The sequence below is a fragment of the Toxorhynchites rutilus genome, chromosome 2, assembly GCF_029784135.1.
Source record: "Toxorhynchites rutilus septentrionalis strain SRP chromosome 2, ASM2978413v1, whole genome shotgun sequence".
In the NCBI taxonomy this organism is placed as follows: domain Eukaryota; kingdom Metazoa; phylum Arthropoda; class Insecta; order Diptera; family Culicidae; genus Toxorhynchites; species Toxorhynchites rutilus.
In genome coordinates, this window is record NC_073745.1 from 160,143,326 (window position 1) to 160,170,986 (window position 27,661).

Below are 27,661 nucleotides of genomic sequence, written 5' to 3' on the forward strand. Positions count from 1 at the left end.
GAAGAATCGAAGCCATTGAAAATTTGTGGGATATGTTCGAGTAATTCGAGTTGGACTCGAGCCCGGGAATCAATGACCGAACGCTCACTGCAAAATAACTTCATCGTGTCTTTGCTCGTATTGTGCCCGTTTTTCCTTCAGTGAACGGCTCAAACGCAACAATTGTCATCGGTAGAGGTCCCCCGTAATAGTTTCATTCGGTTTTAGCAGCTCATAGTACACCACACCTAGTTGGTCCCACCAAATAGACAGCATAACCTTCTGGCCGTGAATATTCCGCGCGGTCGTCGATGTTGATGCATGGCCGGGGTATCCATACGTTGCCCGACGTTTAGAATTGTCGTAATGGACCCACTTTTCATCGCCAGTAACGATTCGATGCAAAAACCCTTTTCTTTTATCCCGTTGGAGCAGTTGTTCGCACGTGAAAAACGGCGTTCGACGTGGCTTCAATTCATACGGCACCCAATGTCCTATTTTTCGATTCATTCCCATTGCTTTTAAACGATCGGATATGGTTTGCTGAGCTACTCCAAGTGTATCTGCAAGTTCTTGTTGCGTTTGTGATGGATCTCGATCGAGTAAAGCCTCCAATTCTTCATCTTCAAACTTTTTTGCCGCTCCGGAACGTTCTTCGTCTTCCAAGTCAAAATTACCACTTTTAAACCGTGCACACCACGTCTGACACGTTCGCTCAGTTGAAGCATGGTCACTATAAACTTCCACCAAAATGCACTATGTTGTTTACGCTTCAACTTTTTGACATATACTGAAAAAGACGCGCAATGACAGTAGCTTTCCAACGAATGTCTGAAAACTTGATTCACTGGAATAATAATCAAGTTACGCCATCTGTTGTAAAACCAAAGAAACTTACCGGTAATTATATATATCACCTAATATTATATATATTTCGTTTTGAAGCTATGTGTTTTCAAAAACTTCTATGCTTCAAAATAAGACTATTTCATTACAAACATATTTATCGCGGAGCAAATATAGCAATATAGCAAATATAGCAACCTATAACTTCAATGATGGTCTACAAGGCGTATTAAGATAATGAAAGAACTTAAGCTTGAAATTGGACCGGAGTGCAACAATTTCCGATTTTGATTAAATTGTTTTCCCAGATTCCTCACTAATTTTCCTGTCATCGTACGTAGGATGTTTTTTATATTTAGAAAAATAAATTGTTGGAGAATGTTTTTTTTTCGATTCCTGAGGCAAAAATAAATTATTTTTTTTACTAAAAATATCACCATTTCGTCAAAAATCAATTTTGTAAAAATTCCAAAATTACATAAAAAATTGTTTGAAATCGGTCCCGACAAAATACGTTATATTTACGTTATATCAAAGCATCACTTGTGAATCGTATCTCGGGTATTTTGTAGCGTAAACTAACGTAAGCTAGTATTGGAGAAAATCAAACAATGAAATCAAGGTCTTCGTTAGTGGAATTATTCGAAATCATCGAAGAAAAGCTGAGGCGAAATAAGACCTCAGTGATATAAAAAAATCGACATGGATATCATTACGCTTTTCATGATATTAAAACGTTGTGGGATGTTATGTAGTTTTGATTCGATCAACACTTAAATTGTTCAAACTAATAGACGTTAGTCAGTGCCTTATATCTGATGCAATCCTTCACGCAACTTTGAAATTCCATCATCGCAGAACTTATTTGTTTTGTCAAAAGACTGCGCAACGTGCTTTTCATGATATCTAATGAATCGAAATTCTTGTCATTTAATTATTTTTCCCACCGGCCTGAACAAATGATAATCTGAAGATGCAATATCTGGGGAATACGGTGGGTGAACAAGTCCATCGCAGCCAAACTCCAAGAATTCTTCCGGGCTGTCAAAGAGACATTAGGTTTGGCATTATTCTGGAAATCATAATACAGAATGGCTTGCCAGTCACTCAGACACAAATAATGACTCTCTCGTGGTGGAGACAGGCTCTGAGGATACCTAACGGAGTTCATCTGACTGGCCCAAAGATTTTTTTTCACTCAACATTGTTGTGAATGCTTAGATTTTGAATTACCAGTCTCAATTTGCTTGAAAACTTTGAGTTTGAAATACGAGCTGATGGAAATACGATCCATTGAATGTTTTTCGGTAAAATAGTGTAGAACCCACACATTGTAGCGTTTTACGTAACCAAACTACACCAGCTGTCATTAGCATATATACTGCACAACCCCGATTATCCGCAAGCGGATGATCCGATTCATCAGTGCGAGCTAGGCACTCTTTTGTTTTGGCTCGACCTTACAGATGGATAGTTAATCCCGTTAACGACCAAGCTGTAATAATATTTTTTTAACAAAAACCATTGGTGTGATTTTGATTATTGGCGATACAGAAACCCCAATCTATAAGAATAATTTTTTTCCGTCCTTCGTTTTACGGAAAATGACAAAAAAAAACGGAAAACCGTCAAACAAAAACATTGGCTAAATCCTACATTTATTCCTGTTGGAGGTTCAGTCCAATGTTTTTGTGTGATGTGTGATCTTTTATCAAAGTAATACTAAAGAAAAGTTTACATATTTTTGAAATTTATAAGGTTTTGTTTTTTGTTAGATTATGTATGGTTGTGCACTTTCTGCATATAGTTGCTTTATACCGATTTTATACCCCGATAAAGTTATACAAAATTCAATGAAATTGATAGTAGGTGATGGCTTTTTTTTATATCTGTATTATAGTGATTTTCAACTCATTTGGCTGGTTCGTCACTTTTACTTCCATTTTTGGAAGAATGTCGGGAGTGAGAATTGAACTCGTGACCTTCAGCGTGAGAGGCATGGATGTTACCACTACGCCAGATCGCCTCCTCAGGTGATGGCTAATAGACTAAACTATCATTTGATGACACAACCTTACCATGTGGTTGCTTTCGAAAGCCATAATCAAAGTTGCTGTACGATTTTTAGAAAACTTGACCTAAAATTAGTTAATGATATCTGTAGATGGATAAAACATAGTTCTCATGCTAAAATATTTTTATTTCGTTTTTGTACCGCTTTTTTAGGTCTATTAACGCGTTATTAGCGATTTTCGTCATTCGCGAATAATCGGAATTCTACTGTATTTGTAAAGGAGCTTCTAATTCATGTGTCGTGTACTGAGGATTCATGATCAGCGTCTCGATTTGATTATCATTACAGCGCGGGCTCGATTATATACAGTCTCCGATTTCTTTTCACTGTATATAATCGAGTCAACAACGATTTTTTTTTTAAATTCGATTTTTGTGCATATATTTATCAATTTTTGAATACGAAAGAAGAATTTCATCTTTGATACATCCCTTTAAAATCAGAAAACCCCTTTCTTACATGAAAAAAAATAATTTATCCGGAATCTCTCAAGTGATAGACAATCAAATTTGATCGCAATGACAGAGTTATAGAACTTTTTTTATTTCGGACTCAGCTACCTCAAACTGGCTCTACATTAAAAAGTACGTTGCTTCCATTTGAAAGATGAGAAAATTGAGTACAGGATATTGAAATGAAACATCTAAATTGCTGGATTTTAATAACATTTTAGAAGTAAAAACTTAAAAGTTAGTAATTTTTAATGTGTTATTATTAATTTTATCCTAAAAATTCATATTAAACTTGATTGTTCCTGTCAATTAAATTAAAGCTCTCCAACCGCTCTACTATTTGTTCTTTGACACCCAACTTTTATACTCCTTAATTTGGCTGCAATATCGATATAAACAATTCCTGATGAAAATTCAAGCAAAATCTTCAAAAATCACGATTTTTACTCCACTGTACATATTAGGCTGTCAAAAAAGTCCTGCGGTATTTCCGCGAGGTGTCGTTGTAAGCGCGTAGTTCTAGTTGTATTCATTGTATCGAGTCATACTATAGCTTGTTGGAAAGGTATTTTTACGCGCTATAAATAGTCCTTGACAGTGTTTTGTTTGGTTAAGTCGTTCGTGAGTTATAGTGTCGCAAATATGGAGCAAAATAAAGAGAAAATCCGACATATTTTACAGTACTACTATGACAAAGGCAAAAATGCATCTCAAGCTGCCAATAGAATTTGTGCATTTTATGGACCCGATACAGTTTCCATTTCCACTGCACAACGATGGTTTCAACGTTTTCGTTCTGGTGTAGAGGTCGTCGAAGATGCGCCACGCTCCGGAAGGCCTATCGTCGAAAATTGCGACAAAATCGCTGAATTAGCCGAGAAAGACCGGCATAGTAGCAGCCGTAGCATCGGCCAAGAGCTGGGGATAAGTCATCAAACCGTTATTAACCATTTGAAGAAGCTTGGATTCACAAAGAAGCTCGATGTATGGGTGCCACACACGTTGACGCAAAAAAACATCTTTGACCGAATCGACGCATGTGAATCGCTGCTGAATCGCAACAAAATCGCGGATGGTGACTGGCGGATGAAGCGGATGGTGACTGGCGATGAAAAGTGGGTCACTTACGACAACGTGAAGCGCAAACGGTCGTGGTCGAAGCCCGCTGAAGCGGCTCAGACGGTGGCCAAGTCCTCATTAACGGCCAGGAAGGTTCTGCTGTGTGTTTGGTGGGATTGTCAAGGAATAATCTATTATGAGCTGCTTCCCTATGGCCAAACGCTCAATTCGTACCTGTACTGCCAACAACTGGACCGCTTGAAGGTAGCACTCATGAAGAAGAGGCCATCTTTGATAAACAGAGGCCGCATTGTCTTCCATCAGGACAACGCCAGGCCACACACTTTTTTAGTGACGCGCCAGGAGCTCGGATGGGAGGTTCTTTTGCATCCGCCGTATAGTCCGGACGTTGCACCAAGTGACTACCACCTGTTTTTGTCCATGGTGAACGAGCTAGGTAGTCAGAAGTTAGCCACAAAAGAGGCCTGTGAAAATTGGCTATCCGAGTTTTTTGCCAATAAGGAAGCGAGCTTCTATAACAGGGGTATTATGAAGTTGGCATCTCGTTGGGAACAAGTCATCGAACAAAACGGCGCATATTTGACTTAAAACAGATGATTGTATAATTTTATGAACAAATGAAAATTAAAAAAAAATACCGCAGGACTTTTTTGACAGCCTAATATAATAGCCACTTAAATTTCACCTTAACGTTGAAAGGTTACATTTTTTCTTGGAACAAGTCATATTTGAAATGTGAAAAAAATATAATCGAGTCTGTATATAATCGACCGTTAGAACCAATAGAAGCGTATTCCAGAACGACGAAAAGCATCGCTGCTAAGAACACTTCTCGAGAGATACAACTCGTGCATCCATAAAAGAGTTTGTTGTTTGTATTCCATTTTCGCCCTGGGAGTTTTCAAAAGATGAAATCTAAACGAAATCTAAAAAATCAAGAGCGAAAAACCCAAGTGTAGGAAAACAATGTCGTGTATTTCTAATATTACAACATTCTAACATGCTTTGAAGAGGTCTTCATCCTGTCATCCTTATCCTCTCAAATCAATGAAAATGAATCGATTACTCTCGGTTAATGTGCGTTACTATATGGATACACATTTCAGTAAAAAAGTTCAACGATATGAAAAATATGGATTTTCGTCCGGTAAGCTCAATCATCGTCAGCCAGCTCAATCTTTTTATTGATAAATACCGATAAATTTCTCGGAAATACAGAAAAATTTCATTTACTACCGAAAAAAGATGTGATTTTTTTTCAAATTATGTATTTAACTTGTCCACGTGGACATTATCTATACCCCCTCCCCCCCCCCTCACCGTGGACAAGCGTGGACATTTTCGTAACCCCTACCCCCCTGAAGTTGTCGATGTGGTATGGGGACAGCCCCTTTTGTCTTGCTTTCTTCATTCTAGCGTTCAAACGTCATTTTCGTCTTAAATACAGAGAAGAAATATTTTTGTTCAGTATGGAAAATGAGTTCAATGTTCATTTAAATTTGCGAAACATTATATATATAAATTGAATTTATTACATTATATAAATTAAATCCACCTGTTGACTCTAGTACATGCCATGCCGTTATTTGGAAAAGATGGGATGGTCTTGAAACGATCTCCAAAAACATGGTCCTAAACAATTCCCCAGTTTTAAAATCGTGATTGTTTAACACGTTCACTCTGGCGCTTGCTATCAATAATCTGCAAAAGCCTGGCTCATCGAGCGGCGCTCACTACCAGGGGAACGCATTCGATTTTGCTATCAGAAACCGTGGATTAACTCTGTGTTAATACATTTACATCTACATCTGTGTGTGCATGTGCGCGTACCCATGCAAGGATGTTTATGTTGGCGTGTTGAAGATGACGTTGACATTGACGTTGAATTTAACCGTAGACCGTTGACGTTTGCATGTGCATTTGTATGTGCACCCCACACGCGTCACTCTAAGGCAATGTTCTGCCCACACTAACATTATCTCTCTCTCTCTCTCTCGCTCTCTCTCTTTCTCCCTCTCTCTCGCTCTCTCTCTCTCGCTCTCTCTCTCTCGCTCTCTCTCTCTCTCTTCCTCGCTCAAATTCTATTTGCTCGCTATAAAACTTTATTTTTTCATTTTTCGTCGCGCACCCATTGATATATGCTAATACAGTAATCGTTCGCTAACTGGTCCTGTTTTAACTGGTCTGCGTTTTAACTGGGCGAACGTTAACTGGTCCTTGGACCAGTTAAAAAGCAGAATTTCGTAAACAATCGACGCCATATTCAAATGGAAGATTTGCTGTGAGGGGAATTCGAATGAAACTTGAAATGTTATGAAAATTGACATTATTTTCGCATGACAAAAACATTGATTGAATTACAGAAAAATAATGTCCTCAAATTATATTTCATATCTGTTGTCACACTCAATGTGAAACTTTCAATGGAATCCTTTTGTTTATCCAATTTCATTATCAACGTGAATCAAACAATTCATTGAAGTTCCCCTCGATTTTATTTGACGTTTAACATGCCGGACCAGTTAAAACGCAAATGTCAATAACTGGTCTTCCCTTTTCGCCCAGTTAGCGAATGTTTACTGTACTATCATTCCCGATCGTATTGTGGGCTTTCATGCAATTTTCGGAGCCTGGAGTCTTTTTTAACGAACCGGAAGTCTCAATTTTTTTATAAAATCGTTTAATGTTGTTTGATTTATACATGAAAACGCAAAAAAAAGTATTTGTAGTGAGTCAAAATGTCAACAGCTTCATGAGATATTTGATAGTCCTCTATTTGTGGATTGATCTCAACCAAATTTCGTGGGTCGATGAACCTCATTGCTTGCTAAAAGAAACCCAAATATAAAAATGCTTAAGTTCATCTGATGAACTAAAAAAATGTTCTATTTTTGTGACGTGACAACGCTTCAAAATACCTGTTTTTCAAATGCTTGTTTCTCATAAATTACAAAATGAAACCTAGGACTACCCATGGCTCTTAGAACAAATATTGTACAGTGGAATCCGTTTATAATGACATCGAAGAGAATTGAGAAACGAGTCATTATAAGCGGACGTCATACAAAGCTTTGGTGACATGCCCCTGTTAAGGAAGACTTAGTCATTATATCCGACTTCTTTTACAAAAGAGTTTTAAATGAAACCAAACTTCGTTGTGAAATTACGCGGCTGATCAATATAAACGGATTCTACTGAATTGTCCCTTCAAATGGTGTATGGACATTGAAGTTTGGTTAACCAAGTGCAGAGATATCTCAAGAAACATTAAAACCTAAAATATTTTAGATATAACTACAGGTCGGACTCGATTATATATAGACTCGATCAGATGTGATCCGATTATATACAATTTTCGACTTGATTATATACAGTTTGGAAAATTTTTTTTTTTTATATTTCAAATATGACTTATTTCAAGAAGAAATGTAACCTTTCAATGTTAAGGTGTAATTAAAGTGGCTATTTTGAAGATTTTGATTGAATTTTCACCAATAATTGTTTATATCGATATTGCAGCCAAATTAAGAACGATAGAAGTTCGGTGTCAAAGAACAAATTGTAGAACGGTTAAAAAGCTTCAATTTAATTGATAAAAACAATCTAGTTTAATATAATTTTTCATTTTTTTTTAAATTAATAATAACACATCAAAAATAATTAACTTTTATGTTTTTCACTTCCAAAATGATATTAAAATCCACTTATTTAGATGTTCCACTACTATATCCTGTACCAAATTTTCTCATCTTTCAAATGAACGCAACCAAATCGTCTTCTGTAGCGTACTTTGTAATGTAGAGCCAGTTTGAAGCAACAGAGTCCGAAACAAAAAAAAAAGTTCTATAACTCTGTCATTGTTGAAATTCGAACATATGCGTAGAAGGTTTTTTTTCATCAAATATGATCGTGTATCACCTTCTGAAAGAAAAGGAAAAGGTGTTTTCTGACTTTAAGGGGTTGAATCAAAACCCAAATTCCTCTTTAATATTCATAAACAAAAAATACATGCAAAAAAAAACCAATAACACAAATTTTTCTTGACTCGATTATATACAGGATTCGATTATATACAGGGGAAAGAAATCAAAAACTGTATATAATCGAGTCCGCGCTGTATATGGTTTTTTGAACTCGCTCCTCTCAAAGGTTGGTGCATAAAAATTGAATGTGTTTCAAAAAATTTATATTATAACCAGTGCTCATTCAGATAAAGTTTTCAATTTTCTCCTTAAACTTGATTTGAATTTTCTTTGGTGCATAACCTCATGGAATGGTCAATTCTGGTTTGATAGATAGTTGTTCCTCAGATATAACGATGCTAATGAAATAACGCGTCATTGTGAGTGTCTTCATTGTAAAAATACGCTAAAAGTACACTGATCATAGGTTAAAAAAACATTTTCTAAAGGCACAAAATTTGTACAATTCGCAGTGTTGCATTATTCATTGTTTATAACTCAAAAAACGACACTGAAGTGTTCATCTCCCGAACTGTGACTGTGACTTTTTTTTTCATCTATATTATTGTAAAAAATATTATATAAGGAAATAACATTGTCATACAACCATAAACTAATAAACATCATTTACTTGTAACTTTTCATTTCTCGTAGAACAAAAACTTCTAATAACAACCATGTGCTTCATATCCTAAAAGCGATGAAATTGAATGAATTAAATCATCTATAAATCATCGTAGAAAACTTATATCACACAACAATCGCACAGCACATGCAAATTAACCATATTCAGTCGACACGCGAAAGCGAACGACCATATGAGCCAGTGTGGAAATCACAATTGCTTCCCCTCTTAAATCCTGCGCTTTTGATTGGTCTAAATGTAATGAAAAATCTTACCAAAAAGCAGACAACGATTGGCTGCAAATTCTTGCTGCTTCCTAGAGGCACACCCAATCAACTTGTTGCACAGCATTTGACAGCATACCGCTGTTCGTATGAATTCAATCTACTCGCTCTGTATTTTGAGCCCAGATCCAAGTGGGAAAAATGTTGCATTCTGTATTACGCATTGGAAATCCATTAGAGAGAACAAATCAATCAAGCGAGATCGTGATCAGGGTCTAATAGTGGAATTTATCGGTTTTTAACTCGCCGATCCTGAAACCTGTCCCACGTGGTCGAACTGCCGGCATCGACTAAAAAAAAATGTAAACAAAACTCTACACATGCGCAGTTCATCCCCACCCCGGAAAAGAAGGCATTGTCTGTTTGGGCTCGCATACATGTCCAGCGCAAGAATCAAGTATGGCACGGGTTACCGTGTGCTGCATGGCCAATGAGGATCTCTTCTTCATTCTTCTGTCGGCAGTCGCAGCAGAAGCACGCGATCTTGGAGGGTGTTATTTTTTATTTGCGGCAGTGTTGCTCCTTATCCGTGTTGACGTGTTGTGTTATCAATAAGTGCAAGAAAGTTTTCATACTCAAATGTGAAATTTAATAAAAAAAGGAATGAAGTGATTTTTTGTCTGCCAGCAAATAGCAGAGGTTTACATTTCAAACAGAGGAAAATTTCGTGATCGAAATACAGTAAGTGCGGGTGTAGAGTGTGTCGGTCGGAGAAAGGAAGGCTAATCCTCATTCATATTCAGCTCGCTCATTTCGGATGACGTGACGGAACTGCAAATTGAAAGAAATTTCAGCTATATAAGTGCACGTACCTAAAATATAAGCGAGCGAACGAACAAGTGTGTATATGCGGCTGGATCCATGATGGAAGCTTGTGCAGGGGCGTGATTTAATTCTAGCGACCATTATCGAACGCGGCCCAGCCCGGCCAATTGTGTTCGGCGCGGAGTTCTCCCAGTCGAAGGTCGCACACGGAGCAGACGGATTTGCGCGACCATAAAGCGGCCTCCACAACCTGTGATCAACGATTTTCAATCCAACTCGTGCGTGTCAGCAGACACGAGAAATTACAAGGCTCGGAACCGTTCGAATATTCGATTACTTGCGGAGAGCGAACCATGAACACGTAAGTGCCGCTGAGTATATCTTCATCTTTCGGTGGCTTCAAGATGCGACGTGGAATATTGCTGTGAAGAAATACAGAATCGTTTGAGCAGTTGTCGACATTATTCCATTCAAGAACAATTTTAAAATAAATCTGAGAAGCATCAACCAGTTAAAGTTCTGCATGAAAACAAGAAGACTTTGCATAATGATGGTAGTTAGTACTCAAAGCCATCGAAAACCGCATCCTGATTAATTCATTCATAATTGACAAATGCCCTATGTGTTGTCAATAATCTGCTGCGACTCTGGGTGAGAAATATATGTAGTTCGCACGACAAGTACATACGATCAGGTAGAATGTTTAATTTTTAATGTTCTCATTTTAATTCTCAGAACACGTGTTGATTTAAACGTGTCATATTACTGATTTTGTATCACTAGGCTTGTTTCTGTTTAAAATCGAATGGAACTAAAATTTCTGCATGACTCGAGAACTTATCAAGCAAAGGGGTAAGCGCAAAACTCGAAGAAGGAATCGTCCGATTTGAGATGTCATCATTTTATTATGTTTTATTATGTTCCATGTTAGGGAGAAACATGTTATTTGCAAGTGATTGCAAAATATTGAACATGAATTGTGTCTGAAAATAATTTGATATTATAATTACGAGTTTTGGTAGAAGTACTGCCATTGGACCCATGGACATTCGCTTAATAAGAAAACGTGCAAGTTTGAAGGTATTGATAACAAAAATCTATTTTGGGTGGGACGAAGTTTGCCGGGTTAAAAAACAAAAAATCGGGTCTAATATTTTAGATTAGAAAACTTTCCGATTTCCAGAAACGCAAGCGAGTACAAAAGTACCCGCAGCTTGCATCAATTTTGCAATGTCGATTTCCTCAGGTTCCATGGTTTTGAATCTGTGCTAAATTGCTATGCCGATTTCCACAGGCTCCATGGTTTTGAAGTCGGTATTAGAGAAACATCCATCCATTCCAACGATCGTACCTCAGTCGTTGCGCAATCGTAACTGAGTGGATTTCCGAGCGGTACTCGCTTGTATACCAATTGGTGTGATTTCAATAGCCTGTTTTGAAAGCAATTTTAGGGCTATTGGAACAAGTTTTTGGATCAAAAAGTAACAAGCAGATAACGCGTAGACATTTTATCTTTCGAATGAAGTGTTTAGGAGCTATTAACGCTCAAAATCTCGTTCTCCGGCGTAACGCTTTCGTTTTCGAAACATTGAACTTACACCCCAGTATATAAATAAAAGACGTAGTCCTACGTCAAAATGATCGGAAAAATAATTGAATTGCACCTAAATTCAATTTTATGTTTGTTTGCATTCTTTCTCTTATGTTTTTACATGAAAAAAATAAAAATAATTGAAAGTAGCGGTTTCTTCTCAATTTTTTGAACAACTCTGGGTAACAACAACCCGTATTGCTGTTTGTTTTCTCCCAAATTCCATTTATTTATTTAATTGTTGACATCAAATTATTGTAGACCGATACATCCTTAATACTACTTAAAGCTACTTACTTAGAACTACAGAAAGCTAGCTGGATAATTTATCCGTTTAGTTCAAAAGAGGATTTTAACAAGTTACATATTCAAAAATTTTTTTATTTATTTATTTATTTATTTCGTCAAACCAGCGTAGACTAAATATGCTGCCCAAATATTACAGTGAAATTTAACTATATCTTATTCTATTCAGATAGTCTTTAAGCATTGACCTTGACATGGTTGCATCAATTATTTCACTGTGTTTGTTACAGAGGCTCATCATACGATTAATAGGACTATATTTGGCATAATTCGTTCTTCGATAATCTATGTACAAAATGTTAGAGATTTTCCGGTGCCTAATGGGTGCGTGAAAATTTAGGTTTCCTAATATTTATTCTGAGTCCACTCGCTGTGATATGATGTCAATAATAAATAGAATCATGGCAGAATTCCGACGTTCTTTTGAGCTTTTCATATTGATTAAAAGGTGTGTCACATCAAATTTCATCACGGAAAAAACGCTGTAGAAATTCGCCCAGTAGACCGATCCTTTTGAAAATTTTAGACAGTAAAATAAAAACTATTAAACAACTTTTGGCATTTTCTTTTTATTCATACTTCGAGCCCAAGCCCGTATGCTCGCACCTTCCTCTTTACCCCGTCCATAAGGTTCTGTACAACGTCAGGTTGTAATTTTTTTTGAACAGAAATCCGCAGGCCCTCCCGCTGGTCCGCTGGTCCGCTGGACGAATGAACTTGACAAATTCAGCTTATTGGCGACATCCCGGACCGAACTTCTCGGATCACGTCTAACCTGCTTAACTACGCGCTTGTGATCTTTTTTCACTGACGGAGCATCCATTTTTGCCGTTCTTCACCTTCCGGTCGATGGTTAGGTTCTCGAAGTATCGTTTTAGTACTCTGCTGACCGTGGATTGGACGATTCCCAGCATCTTACCGATGTCCCGATGTGACAACTCCGGATTCTCGAAATGAGTGCACAGGATTAATTCACGACGCTCTTTTTCGTTCGGCGACATTTTTCCAAATTTACGAAAAATTGACAGTGAAGCATGGCCAACGTGATCTATACACTCTTATCTGATTATAAGCGAAAGCTGAAGATATAATTCCTAAAAATTAAATTTCTACAGCGTTTTTTCCGTGATGCAATTTGATGTGACACACCCTTTATCATGTAACGTGCCTTATATGGAGGGAAATGATTTGAAGTAGGATTGGACGATCTTGGATCGATTTTCAGATAATCGATCTTTTTCCTTCGATTTTTTCGATCTTTTTTTCAATGTGCATCGATTTTAATCTCACCACCTGACAAGTTTTATGAATATAATGTCAACATTTGGATAGCTTTCGAGGATGTCATATTAGTAATAGTGAATAGGATTGAGCAATCATGGATCGATATTTAGAAGATCGATCTTTTTCTCTCCGATTTCCGATTTTTCGGACCGATTCTTCCTACTCCAAAAAATCGCGAAAATCGATCTTGTCTTTGCTATCTTTCTGATCTTTTTGGCCGTAGAAAATAAATTTGTAAATTTGTTTTCAGTAAACATTGATTCTCACCAAAAATCACTTGACAAATTTCACAAACATTGGATCCCTTTCAAGGTTGTCATATTAGTGGTCGTAAATTTAGGAGAAGCAGTTTTGTAAGTTTGGTCATTACAAAACAAGTGGTCACAAGTTATATTTACACCATTACATTCACTAGGCTGACAGTGAAAATGTGACGAGATGGGATGATGACATCAGGTCCAGCTGAGCGTTCTTTTCTAGAACTGGGATTACTAGCAAGATTTCGACTAAATGCCAGGAATATGATACGATTGGATTCAACGGTTTGTTGAATTTCTAATAATAATTTTCAATTAATTTATTTAATTAAATAATTCCATGACGGTTCAAGATGAATGCTCTGGAAAATGCATTTTTTCCTGGGCTTTCAATGTTTTTGTGTGATTTTTTGTGAATCAGACTGATGTTTTTGATGTTTTTTTATGTTTGAATAGAAATGTGAAATGTTTATTTCATGTTTAAGGAAAAGACAATACTTGTATAGAACAAGTAAGTAAATTGGAAAAAGGGCATTCTCTTTTTCAAAGATCGATTCTTTGGTACCGATTCAATCAGTGAATCGATCCATGCGCCTTTTAGAAAATCGATCCACCAAGATCGATCTTTTTCTAAAGATCGCCCAATCCTAATATGAAGACCAGCCTAGTTTACGAAGTGTAAATAATAAAAAAATGTTTTTGTACAGATTCAATTAAGTCTCCGAGAGAAGTTATGTAGGGGACCATACAATAATACAGTATTCGAGAATTGATGTGACGTATGTAATATACAATGTTTTTATTGTGTACGAATCGTGGAAATTGTAGCTAAAGCGTTTGATGAAGCTCAATATTGTATTTGCTCTATGGATGATTGTATTGTAATGATCAACGAAGGTAAGTTTCGAATCTAAGACCACGCCTCAGTCTCTTACTCGTTGACATCCATTGATGGGTTGATTGTTCAATAGTGTTCTTCTTCTTGTAAAAGTCATCAAAGTGCATTTCCTAACATTGAACTGTAATAAACTCTTAGTGCACCAATTATAAAAAATATTATCTTCATTTTTGAATGTTTGAGATTCCTTTTCATTGCTTATTTCCATATACAGATTCATATCTTTTGCGTAGATAACGCCTTAACACTGTTAAAAAATACATAAACGTCATTAACAAATAAAATGAACAAAAATACGTTCTGATCACGTTATAAAATATTATATTTGCGTTATAGCAAAGCATATGAATATAATTTCGGACATTTTCTATCATGAACCGACGCAAGCTGGTTGAACTGTTAGAGTTTTTAAGAAAATCAGACAATGAAATCAAATGTTTCGTTATTGGAATTTAATTATTGGAAATCATCGAAGAAAAACTGAGTCTCGAAATAAGACAGCAGCTGTATAAAAATCGATATGGATATTATCATGCTTTTGAAGATATAAACATGTTGTGTTGTACTATGTAGTTTTCGCGAGTTCAACTTCAAAATTGCCGGTCGATCTCATAGATGTAAGTCAGTGTCTCATATCTGATGCCGTTCACTTAGCTGATCCGTAAATTCATCATCCCGTTGAGACCAGTTTACTATTGCAAAATATTTCCTCGTCTGAGCTTCAATAATGAGTTTCCGCGTCTCATCTACCGATTATCTTTTTTCGTTCAACTTCATAAATCTTGGGATACATTGAGTTGTTTGGAATAATCATGCCAATTTTTAGGAAAATATCAGAAGCAAAATATTTAAGACATACATTTATTCGATTTTATGTGCCCCCCAAGTTTTGTTCCACAATGTTTCGTCATCCTTCACGCAACTTTCAAAATACATTATCGAAGAACGTTTTTGTTTCGTCATCAAAAAACTGTGTCCAATGAGTGGAAATTCTTGAACTTAAATATTTTATTCTTAGCGGCCTGAAAAAGTGATAATTAGGAGACGCAATATCTGATGATAGCAGGTGGACTATCCATCCCAGCCAACTTCTAAGAATTTTTGGCGGGATGTCAAAGAAACATGAGTTTTGGCATTATTCCAAGACAACTCGTAGAAGATCATGAGTTTTATCTATTTTTGCATCACCCGTGATGGTTTGGATCAGAAATGAATCGATTTCATTGCGTCTTAGCAGAGCTTCACAAATAGAAATTCAGTCAATTAAATTCTTAAAACTTGTTTCGTTTCATGTTGAAATTATTTGCTAAATGTCAAAACAAGACAACGGTGCTGCTTAATACATTGCTTGAATTAATTGCTGAAACAATATGTATTATTACAAAAGCTACAATGTATATCAGACTTAACAGTAGAGCTACCGACAGTTGTTATATATCTATTTCTACCAAACCGATCATTTTGACCGGTGTGATGTTTAGTTATCAAAATATAAGAATTTGAAAATGTTTTCACAGAGAATAAAATATATTTCATTCTAATATTGCAAGAACATTATAAATACATCCATTTGCATAAAATATAGTATTATAATTTGTATTTTTATTCAGATATATACTCGACAAAAAAGTTAGCGAAAGAGAGTGCAAAGTGCAAAGGGATTTTTGAAATGCTGTTACTTCTTGAAAAATCAACGTATGAAGATGAGATGCATATCATTTTGAAGCTTAAACTTTCTTGTTTTGGAATATGCTATGGAATTTTTTTTTATTTTCATCTGGGTGTATGTAGATGTAGAGGACAAAAATATCAGGAAGTAATACGATTTCTTTCTGTTTTTTCTAACTTTTTGAAGACTAACACAATTTTTTGCTAACCGATTCAGCAACAGATCCAATTAATCTTATTAAACAGCTTTTATTTGATTCCTATAACGTTCATGTAGGACCTTTACATACAAAGATATGTTTTGTTTGAATGAAAAGTTACCGCTTACACTCCAATAAATTTAGTATAAAGTTAATTTGTTGCTTTGACGAAAAAAATAATTTGAATTTTTTGCAGTAATTTTAAAAAATTACGTGTCAAAATTACGTTTTTTATAGTGTTTTAGAAAATGTTGACGGCGCCTGTGGTTGTGTGGTTAGCGTAACAGCCTCATAATCCGATCGGCCTGGGTTCAATCCCAGCTGGCGTCGTTGGGATTTTATGAGGCGAAAAATCTCTGGTTACGTCTTCCTTCAGAGGGGAAGTAAAAGAAGTTGGCCCGGCTCATGAGTTGTTGAGTCTGATAGGTAGGAACAGGTGGAGTCGCCTCCCTGATGTCGGTGATTGGCACTGAAGGGGCGGAAATAGGCCGACGGAAAATAAGCGAAGATAAAAAAAAATAAATAGAAAATGTTCTGTAATTTTGCAAATATTGCAGTAAATTTGAATGTTAGCATGTAAATTTTTAGCATAAACTCCTGTGAACATTTCATATTGATACATTCAGCCGTTTTTTCTAGCCGATCGATCAAAGTTTGGAGTAAATTAGAGTAACACTCCATCGCACACTGTACCAAAATTACAAAATGATATATCCAAATAAACGATTCGTAACTCTCGTGTTCATGCGTTTGTGGAAAGATGGATATTCACACATATAATGACGTGATAATACTCACACATATAATCACGTATTCTCACATATACACACAAACTCCACCGCTCGAATTATTACTTTGAAAATGATGTTTATTTATATCCTTTCTGGAGTGCATTCAACTTATTGTGCAGATAGTTCCATCAGCAGAAATTTCATCTTGTTGATGATCATTCTCATCCGAAGATGACAGTATAAACATTCTTCTTGGTCTACGTAAATTGATTCTCTTCACTTTTGCTCTCTGAGGAAACAAACATTTTTTCTTATGATTGATCATCTATATTTCAGATACTTGTCAAATTTTTAGAATTTAATTACATAAACACCTTGATCGATATCAGAAAAGTCTTCTCTTGAATCTGTTACGCTCTAGATATGCATATCGGCATTTTTGTTTATAGTTTTATCACTAGATAAAAATATATATTCAGAAAATTGTTAAATACAAATAATACAAATATAATACAAATATTCACAACTTACTTACACTGCAAACTACAATAACTGTTTTTTTTAAATCAACCCAATTGTCCACAATATTGTATGTATTTAAACTGCACTAATTTCAACCTTACCTATTTCTACCGTATACAACAACTGTCAATGAGGAAATTAAATTGCATCATGACATATTACAAAAATTTAAAATTTCCCAAATTTTGTGGTTTAGAAGCAGTGATTGTTCCGGAAATTTTGATTGGCTGGAACCGTTGTGGCTGATTGACGTTTTTTCTAAGCAATTTTGGTATCAGAAACATTAAAACCACGACCGGTCATTTTGACCGGTCGGTAGAAATAGGTATACCACATATACATATCAGAAAATTTTGAAGTGAGAGACAAAAATAATTTATAAAATTGATCAATACATGAATTAAAAAAAAGTCATAACATCATTAAAAAATATAAAAAATAATTTCAATACAAAATTTTGCGATCAAACTTATTTTGACCGGTTGGTAGTTCTAGTGTTAATCAGTGCCATGAAATTGAGAATGTTCGCTACATCGAGTGAGTAGTGTATTCGGACAACCAAACCGTGTGCGTTTATACAACACATGATGTTCGATACACAAGTCTAAGACAACATCCGGAGTTTGATCACCGTCACATTTGCTCAAATTGTATCCGAATCATATTGATTTAGACTTGATTAGGGGGAACCGTGCACCGGTGACATGCTGCAGCGAAAGATTGCGAAAAATGCATTCACATGAGCCAACGCCGAATTCATCACAGTCGGATCATTATTTGATTCTTTTCTCGCTTCGTTCGATTTTTTTTGTGCAGCCATTTAAAGAATGCAATATGGGATCGTTGGCTCTAATAACTTTTGAATCAGATTGAAAGGTATCGTAATGTCTGACGTGGTGATTTTCAATGTATAAAAATATAACATATTCTCAGAACTGTGTGGCAAATCTGACCGTGTTCAGTATGACTTTTAAATTGCCCAATCATCCTAATTAGGAGTGTATGTCACATATCTGCCCAGTTCCAGAGCTTCTTCTAATCTTTTACTTGTGATTCCGAATCCACCGCACATGAAAAAACACAAATCTTTTTTATTACAACCGCAAAACAAGGGGTTGGTGTTCAGCCTGTGAATCACCCTTTTTTCGGCCGCCTGCCTCTTTTTATTGTGGTCCTTTTGCGGATCATGTGTACCAGATTAAGCCTCTTAAGGCATATGTTTTCCCCCAGGGGGAGACACTTTAAGTTATTAAATTGCGGATTAAACTCATAAATAATTTTAAGTATGTGTTCGCTGTGAACGGAAAATAAGGGTGAAGGGGTGATGTATGGCATGATTTCGGTTCGGGCATCACTACTTACATCGAAAACCATCAATGGCATGTGTGCTTTATGTCTAATTGCGTTTCATCGGGATTAATTTCTTTCAAATATATGATTTGTACAATCAAATCTTCTTTCCAAAAAAAAACGAAAGCCTGTTTGTCACATTAAAAAGTATGTCATTTTCTCATTACAAACAAATATAATTAGTCCAGTATTTTCGAGTTAAACAAGTTCCGCAAATTATACAAAAGGATCAATCAACCCGCAGAGCAAGAAAAAAACTGCGTCATGTGGTAATTTCAATTACCATCCATTTAATTTCAACTGTTAATATATTCAGCAAACTTCCAGACGCAGCCAGCCAAAGTCCCGCGCGGTTCACCGAAGGCGGCGGCAAAAATACAATCATCAAATAAATCACCGCGGACCAGTTTTTGTGCCGTGAAACTACTGTCGTTTGCTCTTATCATGTTCCACCTTTACAATCTAGATATTTCTTGTTGCATGTGTTTTCATGTCTCGTCGCTCCGCTCTCAGCTTCTGGTTGCTGCTGCTGATGGCTCCGTTCTCCATATCAATCACACACGCCGGCTCCGCTGGTCGACCGGGGTGATATGGTCGGGGGTCTAGACGCACCACAGTTGGACTCAGCTGAAATGCAAGTGTTTCAGAGAGATGCGCAACGACCGAATGCAACGGCCCAATTTCTTGCGGTCACAGAACTCTCAGCTTGTAATTTCATAATTATTTTGCACAAAAAAAACACACCGAAACACACACACAAACGGGTAGCGTTCAATACAATGCGGAGGTTGGAAAATTCTTGTTCGCGAAATCGTGCGGACACAGGGTTGAAATTGAGGCTTTTTGAAAAAAAAATTACGTCAATTGATATTACATCATTGATATCATACTGAACAATTATAAACTACCGTTTGGTGGAAATATCTAAACAATTTTTCTTTTCTATTGAAAGAAGCTGGTAAAAATATTTTCTTGATAGATTTATGAACCCATTCGAACTACCGAAGTACCGCATTCACATCACTCATTCTGAGCTTATGCTCAATTTGTAAAATTTATATATGTTACAGATAGAGCCATTCCATGCCAAACCGATATAGCGGCTCACAGTTTTTGTATCTTGTTCCTTGTCATCCGTATTTTTTCTTTATTAGGGTGCCCGTATCAATTTAAGTGTGGTTCAGAAAATCAATTTTTCTCATTTTTTTTTTCCAAAAATGAATTGTTCGAAGTGTCATAACTTTTAAACTACTGGACCGATTCAGATGATCGACATATCAAATTGGAGCCAATGAGCTACTATATTACACATGGCTCGAAATTTTTTTTTGTAATCCTTAATTGTATTTGTTTTTCGAATAGTTTACATGGTCAAAGATATTCAGTACAATAGATCAAACTAATGGTCGCAGTGGTACAATGCTCCTACAGAAGAATGGTCAAAGATAGGGGGCGCTATATTTTTTCGATAGTTTTTTTGAGTCATGATTTTTCAAAGTTAATATGTTTTGGTTGCGCTTAAGGTAGCCTAATGAAAAATATAACAGATGAGCTAATTTTATTCCGCACCTGTCATTTTCATAGTTGGAAACCATAACTATCTCTTATCAAAATATTGAATCTAATCAAAATGTGTATCGATATTCCTTATAGCCCGGAAAGTATTTATTATCTAAATTCAATCTAATCAATCTATGAGATACAAAAGTAATCATACAATCAATAATAAATACAATCAATAAATTAATTTTAAACTATAAAAAACAAATACATTCAATAATTATGAAAACGAAATCCTATTTTTTTTGAAAGTGTAATATTTTCCCAGAGAAGACTAGCTCATCGGTTTCAATTTGATATGTCGATCATCTGAATCGGCCAAGTAGTTCAAAAGTTATGAATTCAATAAAGTCATTTTTGTAAAGAAGAGGAAAAATAGATTTTTCGGACCACTCGAAAATGGAAATGGACGACTTAATGAAAAAATTAAAAAATGCGGGTCCAATATTTTGCGATAAGGAATTATAAATTTGTATGATATTTTAACGACACACAAAATCTTGTTTATCGTGTATAAAAACTCAAAATGTTGCTGAGGAAGTCAGATTTGAAAGTGATGTGAAATCTAATATTTCAGCCAAAACATACAGCTTGGTGAGATCCTTAGCGCTTTCGTTGACTATCTCTCAGTTCAGCGGCTATCTTCCCAAACCATGCTCTGTGTTTTGTTATAATTTATTATGCTGATGCACTTTTGGAAACGTTGATCGTCTTTAAGATTTGTATGACCACGTTTGAGTTGACCAAACCCATTTCTCTATTGTTTTAACTAGAGTAAAATAGTCCTTAAGAAAAAAAGAAAAAGAAAATCATTTGAGGAGCAGTGATTACCCCTAAGGTGTAGGAGAAACAAAAGCATATTCTGCAATCAGTGCTAGAATTAAAAGGAATTGATTATCGTAATGCATCGACATCTGAACACTTAAGCATTTACGAGGATAACACCAACTATTAGAAAATAATGCTATAGCAAAGCATCAAGCAGTACCATTCCAATAGAATAAAAAGGCATTCATGCAAGTTATGAATTACCGAAATCCACAAAATCATATTATATTTGCTCAAAATTTGAACATTTTTTTGACTACGCTGTGATTTTTGCTTCAAATTCCGGACACATGTTGTCAGCAGCATTTCTTTGAGAGAAATTAGTTATTGACTTTTGTAAAGTTTTTATGGGATCATTGTCAGCTGAGTTCTGAGCGGATGTTGAATATCTGATATTTTTTTTTATTAATTTATTTAATAAAACGACTACCTCACGACACAAGATGAATGCCCTGTGGCCATGGTCTTCATGCTGAGAAACAAAACAAAATGCTTTTGATATTTGAATAGAAATATCAAATCTGTTCAAAGAACAGACGACATTCATATAGAACAGGCAGATAAATCGAAAAACAAAATAATTTTTCAAGAATTTATTCGACAAAGATCGATTTAGCAAAGATCGATTCTTTGGTACCGATTTAATCAGTGGATCGATCCCTACGACGTTTGGAAAATCGATTCAATAAGATCGATCTTTTTATAAAGATCGCCCAATCCTAGTTACAAAACATATAAATCTTCAGAATATGCCTCAGTGCCACTCTGCAAACTGCCTATTGGACTCATGAGTGTTACTAATGGATCCACGTTTCATCTATTGTCAAAAAAACGTCGAAAGAAGTCCTCGATTACGCTTTAACAACGCCAAACCGGCTGTTGAATCATCAACGCGCCGCTGTTTTTGGGCGAAGGTCAGCAAACGCGGCACCCATCGCACAGATAGCTTTTTCATGTCCAAATGTCTTGCAAAATGTATCCCACTTGTTCTTTTGAAATGGCTAGGGCCTCAGCTAGTACACCCGTGGCCGAGTGGTTAACGTCTCACATTATCATGCCGGGTGTTCGGGTTCGATTTCCGTTCTGGTCCGGGGGTTTTTCATCAAAGAAATTTCCTTCGACTTGCTCTGTGGTCACGCGTATTCTAGAACTTGCCACTCCAGAATACATTAAAGGCGTGTTATTCGGCATAGAAATGTCAACTAAGTATTAATAAATGACACTAGTTAATGCATACGTTGAGACGGCAAAAGTTCCACATGGAACGTTAACACCATTCAAGAAGAAGAAGAAGAAGAAGGGCCTCAGCTAGCTCGCGTAACTTCACTTCGTAACTTCACGATCGTTCAAAATTCGTAACTTCTCGATCGTTCAAAATAAGTTGTCGCATTTGTTTTACGATTTCTGAATGCATAACCTCTATTGGAACAATGTGCATCTGCGGTGCTTTTTTAAATTCATTAAACCACCAATAAACTGTTGTTCTCGAAGGAGCAGAAGTGGAATAACATTTCGTCAGCAACTGCATTGATTGTTAAGGGGTTTCCCCATTAAAGAACAATGTTTGATCAAAATACTATATTTCTGATTTTCTATTTTTTATACGAATATACTCAGATAGTGACACTTAAACAATTGTAATTTGTGAACAAATAATCGAAATATCATGAAACTTCACACATAAGATGAACCTCTCGGAATGAATCTTGTTCATTTTTAGTGGCACCATCTGTTGAAGAATACCGGGACTTTTCAGTACGTCTGACACTACAATAAATTGTTTCATTAGTACCTACATATTTGTACGGCATCTATGCATGTTTCAACCATGTGTCACCGCGAGTGACGCACCGGGAAAATTTCTGTCAAAAGAAACGGCATACATATAACTAATTTATTTGAGAAGATTGTTTTTGCTGCGATTGAATGTCCCATTCCTTACATTTCGCTCCTTCCATTCCACTTGCCTTGTGATCACCCGTTGCGTACTGTTCGCGTTGTGTAGTATTCAGGGGGGTGGGAGCAGAGGATTCTCCACTGTTTATGCTTTGTGCAGAGCGATACATGTTTTTCTGTTGTTACACGTAAACCTGCTGAACGACACTATTCCGATCAGCAGCTCCGAATCGATCGATCGATCACTTGGGCTTTCTTGATTGATTTTGTGAAATCAATTATATATTACCGAATATTTGCTCCAGCTTGAAGTATGTGACGGATGGTTGAAAAGCTGGTTGAATGTTCTCGCATGTCCGTGACCGTTGTCCGTCTTTTTGCGATCAAACAATATAGAGATGAGCGCAAACACGAAGTACCACAATAAGGTCCCGGAGGAGATTTGACTTTTGTTTTTGTTCCACAGCTACTCAGCGGAGTATTGAGCAATAAATGCACCAACAAGAAAAAACCACAAGAAAACAGTTTTTCTGCTGTCGTTCATATTAGAACTTAGAATTGGGATATATCTCGCGTAACTTTTGGAAAGATCCAATGTAACATTTATGCCAACACAAGAAAAACGAAGCTGAAGACCGGAACCTTGTTCCGCGAATTGTTTTAAAACGAATAGAGCTTTATCACTTTTTTTTACCACTAACAGTCAACAATAACTCTGAAAAACCAATCGTAACTGTTGTTACGTGATTCTAGTTTAAAGTTGAAGCTTCAGAGTGAAAAATGTTACATTGGACGTTTTGACTGATCGCGTTGTACATTGGAAAAATTACGTTGCACGACAAAAATCTGTACATTGGAATTTTTTCTACCGGTGATAAAAAGATGAAGAGGATAGATACTTGAACGATTGTTTTTTCAATACATTCAATGTTTGAAAACTTATAGGGTGTATCCATTGACTCGATTTGTTTACATTTGGAATCATCGGTCGATAGCGGCATTCGTGAGCATTTGATAGTAGAACTGCTACTTTCACCAAAAAATGCGGCTCCGTTCAGTTCGGCTGCAGAAAAGAAATGAGGGGCTTAGAATGCAAGGGGTGTAAGTGACTTGATCGATTTCTCTTCATCAACTTTTTATTTAGTTAATAACTCAACTGCAAAAACGTTCCAATTTAAGTTTGCTATAGAATCCGATAGATGAGGTTCTGACCTACCTTCCACATTGTGAAAACAGTTGGGAATGTGTTTGCTGCGAAGTTATGACCAAAAGAGAGAGTCGATGTAGAGAAATCGAACAAATCACTTACACCCCTTTCATTCTAAGCCCCTCAAATAGGATTGGAAGAGAAGAGCATAGTGATTGGAGGGCTAGCTAGAACATTCTCATGTTGCTCCGCAATCACAATTAAAAGGATTTCATCCTCTTCGTCTTCTTCTCCATGTTGAATTATAGAGTCTTTAAACGTTTGCAGTTCATTCGTCTCTAGCCCTGAGAAGAACCCTTGGGAAAAACTCAATCCAAACTTCTTCTCCACCTGCCTTTTCAAAGACACTTCATTGTCGTTCGACGCTCATCAGTAGACCGTATCCGCTTCAGCAAATGTCAAACGACGCTCTCGAAATGGATTTCCGAGCGGGCGCCATAGCTTATAAACCGATTTAAATAACCTGTTTTCGAAGCAATTTTCAAGCTATTGAAACAAGTTTCCGGGTCAATAATAAATAATCATATAACTCTTGGGCATTTCATTTTTCGAATAAAGTGATAACAATACCGCTACGTTTAGCTGGAAAAGAATTATTAACGCTCAAATGAGGAATCGATTTCTCCTCGAAAATATCCAACACAAATAATACCCCTCTCCCCGCCAATTAGAATCATTGATCGATTGTGGCATTCGTCAACAAATGATATTAAAACTCCTGCTTTCATCAAACAGTATGGTTTTTTTGATATGGTGGAATATTCTCAACACCATATCAAACATTTCGTATTCTCCGCTATCAAGTCTGTTACGATCCGGTTCAAAGAATCGGACAAAAGAAAGATAACACCCATTTATCTCTCAATCACTTTATTACAACTAAAAACAAAACTATAAAAACATACACTAAAACACTTCAACACTATCATATCCGCAACGCATCCTGGATCCGCACCTTGAAAAGGGATCAGAAAGTGAATTGAGCATAAAATAATACGTATTGTTACTTACCCTTTTCGTCTGGAACAATTACCTGCAAAAATATAAATATTGTTATATTAGGCTGTCAAAAAAGTCCTGCGGTATTTCCGCGAGGTGTCGTTGTAAGCGCGTAGTTCTAGTTGTATTCATTGTATCGAGTCATACTATAGCTTGTTGGAAAGGTATAATATAGTCCTTGACAGTGTTTTGTTTGGTTAAGTCGTTCGTGAGTTATAGTGTCGCAAATATGGAGCAAAATAAAGAGAAAATCCGACATATTTTACAGTACTACTATGACAAAGGCAAAAATGCATCTCAAGCTGCCAATAAAATTTGTGCAGTTTATGGACCCGATACAGTTTCCATTTCCACCGCACAACGATGGTTTTAACGTTTTCGTTCTGGTGTAGAGGTCGTCGAAGATGCGCCACGCTCCGGAAGGCCTGTCGTCGAAAATTGCGACAAAATCGCTGAATTAGCCGAGAAAGACCGGCATAGTAGCAGCCGTAGCATCGGCCAAGAGCTGGGGATAAGTCATCAAACCGTTATTAACCATTTGAAGAAGCTTGGATTCACAAAGAAGCTCGATGTATGGGTGCCACACACGTTGACGCAAAAAAAACATCTTTGACCGAATCGACGCATGTGAATCGCTGCTGAATCGCAACAAAATCGACCCGTTTCTGAAGCGGATGGTGACTGGCGATGAAAAGTGGGTCACTTACGACAACGTGAAGCGCAAACGGTCGTGTTCGAAGCCCGCTGAAGCGGCTCAGACGGTGGCCAAGCCCTCATTAACGGCCAGGAAGGTTCTGCTGTGTGTTTGGTGGGATTGTCAAGGAATAATCTATTATGAGCTGCTTCCATATGGCCAAACGCTCAATTCGGACCTGTACTGCCAACAACTGGACCGCTTGAATGTAGCACTCATGAAGAAGAGGCCATCTTTGATAAACAGAGGCCGCATTGTCTTCCATCAGGACAACGCCCGGCCACACACTTCTTTGGTGACGCGCCAGAAGCTCCGGGAGCTCGGATGGGAGGTTCTTTTGCATCCGCCGTATAGTCCGGACCTTGCACCAAGTGACTACCACCTGTTTTTGTCCATGGCGAACGAGCTAGGTAGTCAGAAGTTAGCCACAAAAGAGGCCTGAGAAAATTGGCTATCCGAGATTTTTGCCAATAAGGAAGCGAGCTTCTATAACAGGGGTATTATGAAGTTGGCACCTCGTTGGGAACAAGTCATCGAACAAAACGGCGCATATTTGACTTAAAACAGATGATTGCAACTAATTTTATGAACAAATGAAAATTCAAAAAAAATACCGCAGGACTTTTTTGACAGCCTAATATTAAGCATAATTCATAACAAAAAGTACTTACCCGTTCCGTCCCGAACGATCGGGGCTCTTCGGTAACACAAATACTCATCACAATGTAAACAATAACATTGTATAATCAAAACAATAACAACCGCATTGTTATAGGATAGGAACGCATGGAAACGAACCTGCTATAAAACAAAGTTGTTAATAGCGAATATTCTAGAATACCCGAGCAAAAATGCAACAATAGAGTTTACTGTAGCGTGTACCGTACAAATAGGGCACGAAATGTTCAGTACAATCAACCATCGTAGTGAAATTGTTCAGTGGCAACTGAACCATCAAAGTGAAAAATTCAGTAGCGAAGAAATCATTGTAGTTCATCAGGTTCAGTACAAAATAAACAATCGAAGTAAAATTGTGAAATTGTGAAACAATCTAGTGTTCTGAAATTCACATGGTGAAGTGAAGTGTTTGGTCGGCCGAGTTATCAAAAGTGTCGGGAAGTGTTCGATTCCAGTTTCGCGTCTGCTAGTCGTCGATTTTCTCCCGTAACAAAATCCATAGCCAATGCCACCGTTTGTAAATAATCTGTATCGAATAGTCATCCACACTTCTGGTTTTAAAAGTTTTGAAATTACACCCCTGTATATAAATGAAAGACGTAGTCCTACGTCAAAACAAAAATGAACTATTCATATACCTTAGAGTGCCAATGGAATTTTTCCTTGTTGATTCCCGTGAAAAAATACCCTATGCAAAATTTCAGCTCAATCGGACTTTATATACTAGTGTCGCAAAGACGTCAAAGAGGGAAGAGGGAAGTACATGAAATCGGGGTTTAAAAAAAATTGTTGCCAAATGTCTTGAAAAACATGAATTAACAGTCGATCGTTTTTCGTTTCTGGAAAGTCGATTTTTGACAAATTAAAAAAAAACCACTTGCGTGAATTTGTTTTACCTGTTTCTTCATCAACCCCTCGGTTTTGT

General features: G+C 36.7%; 1 protein-coding gene across 1 annotated transcript in view; it reads left to right on the forward strand.

Annotated features, from left to right (window-relative positions):
- The first annotated feature begins 9,769 nt into the window (after positions 1-9,769).
- LOC129764916 (zinc finger protein 226-like) overlaps positions 9,770-27,661 on the forward strand; it is a 57,628-nt gene continuing 39,736 nt past the window's right edge. Inside the window, exon 1 of the mRNA XM_055764562.1 lies at positions 9,770-10,428. Coding sequence (XP_055620537.1) covers positions 10,421-10,428 — 8 coding nt within the window. The 5' untranslated portion in view covers positions 9,770-10,420. The remainder of the gene's footprint in view (positions 10,429-27,661) is intronic.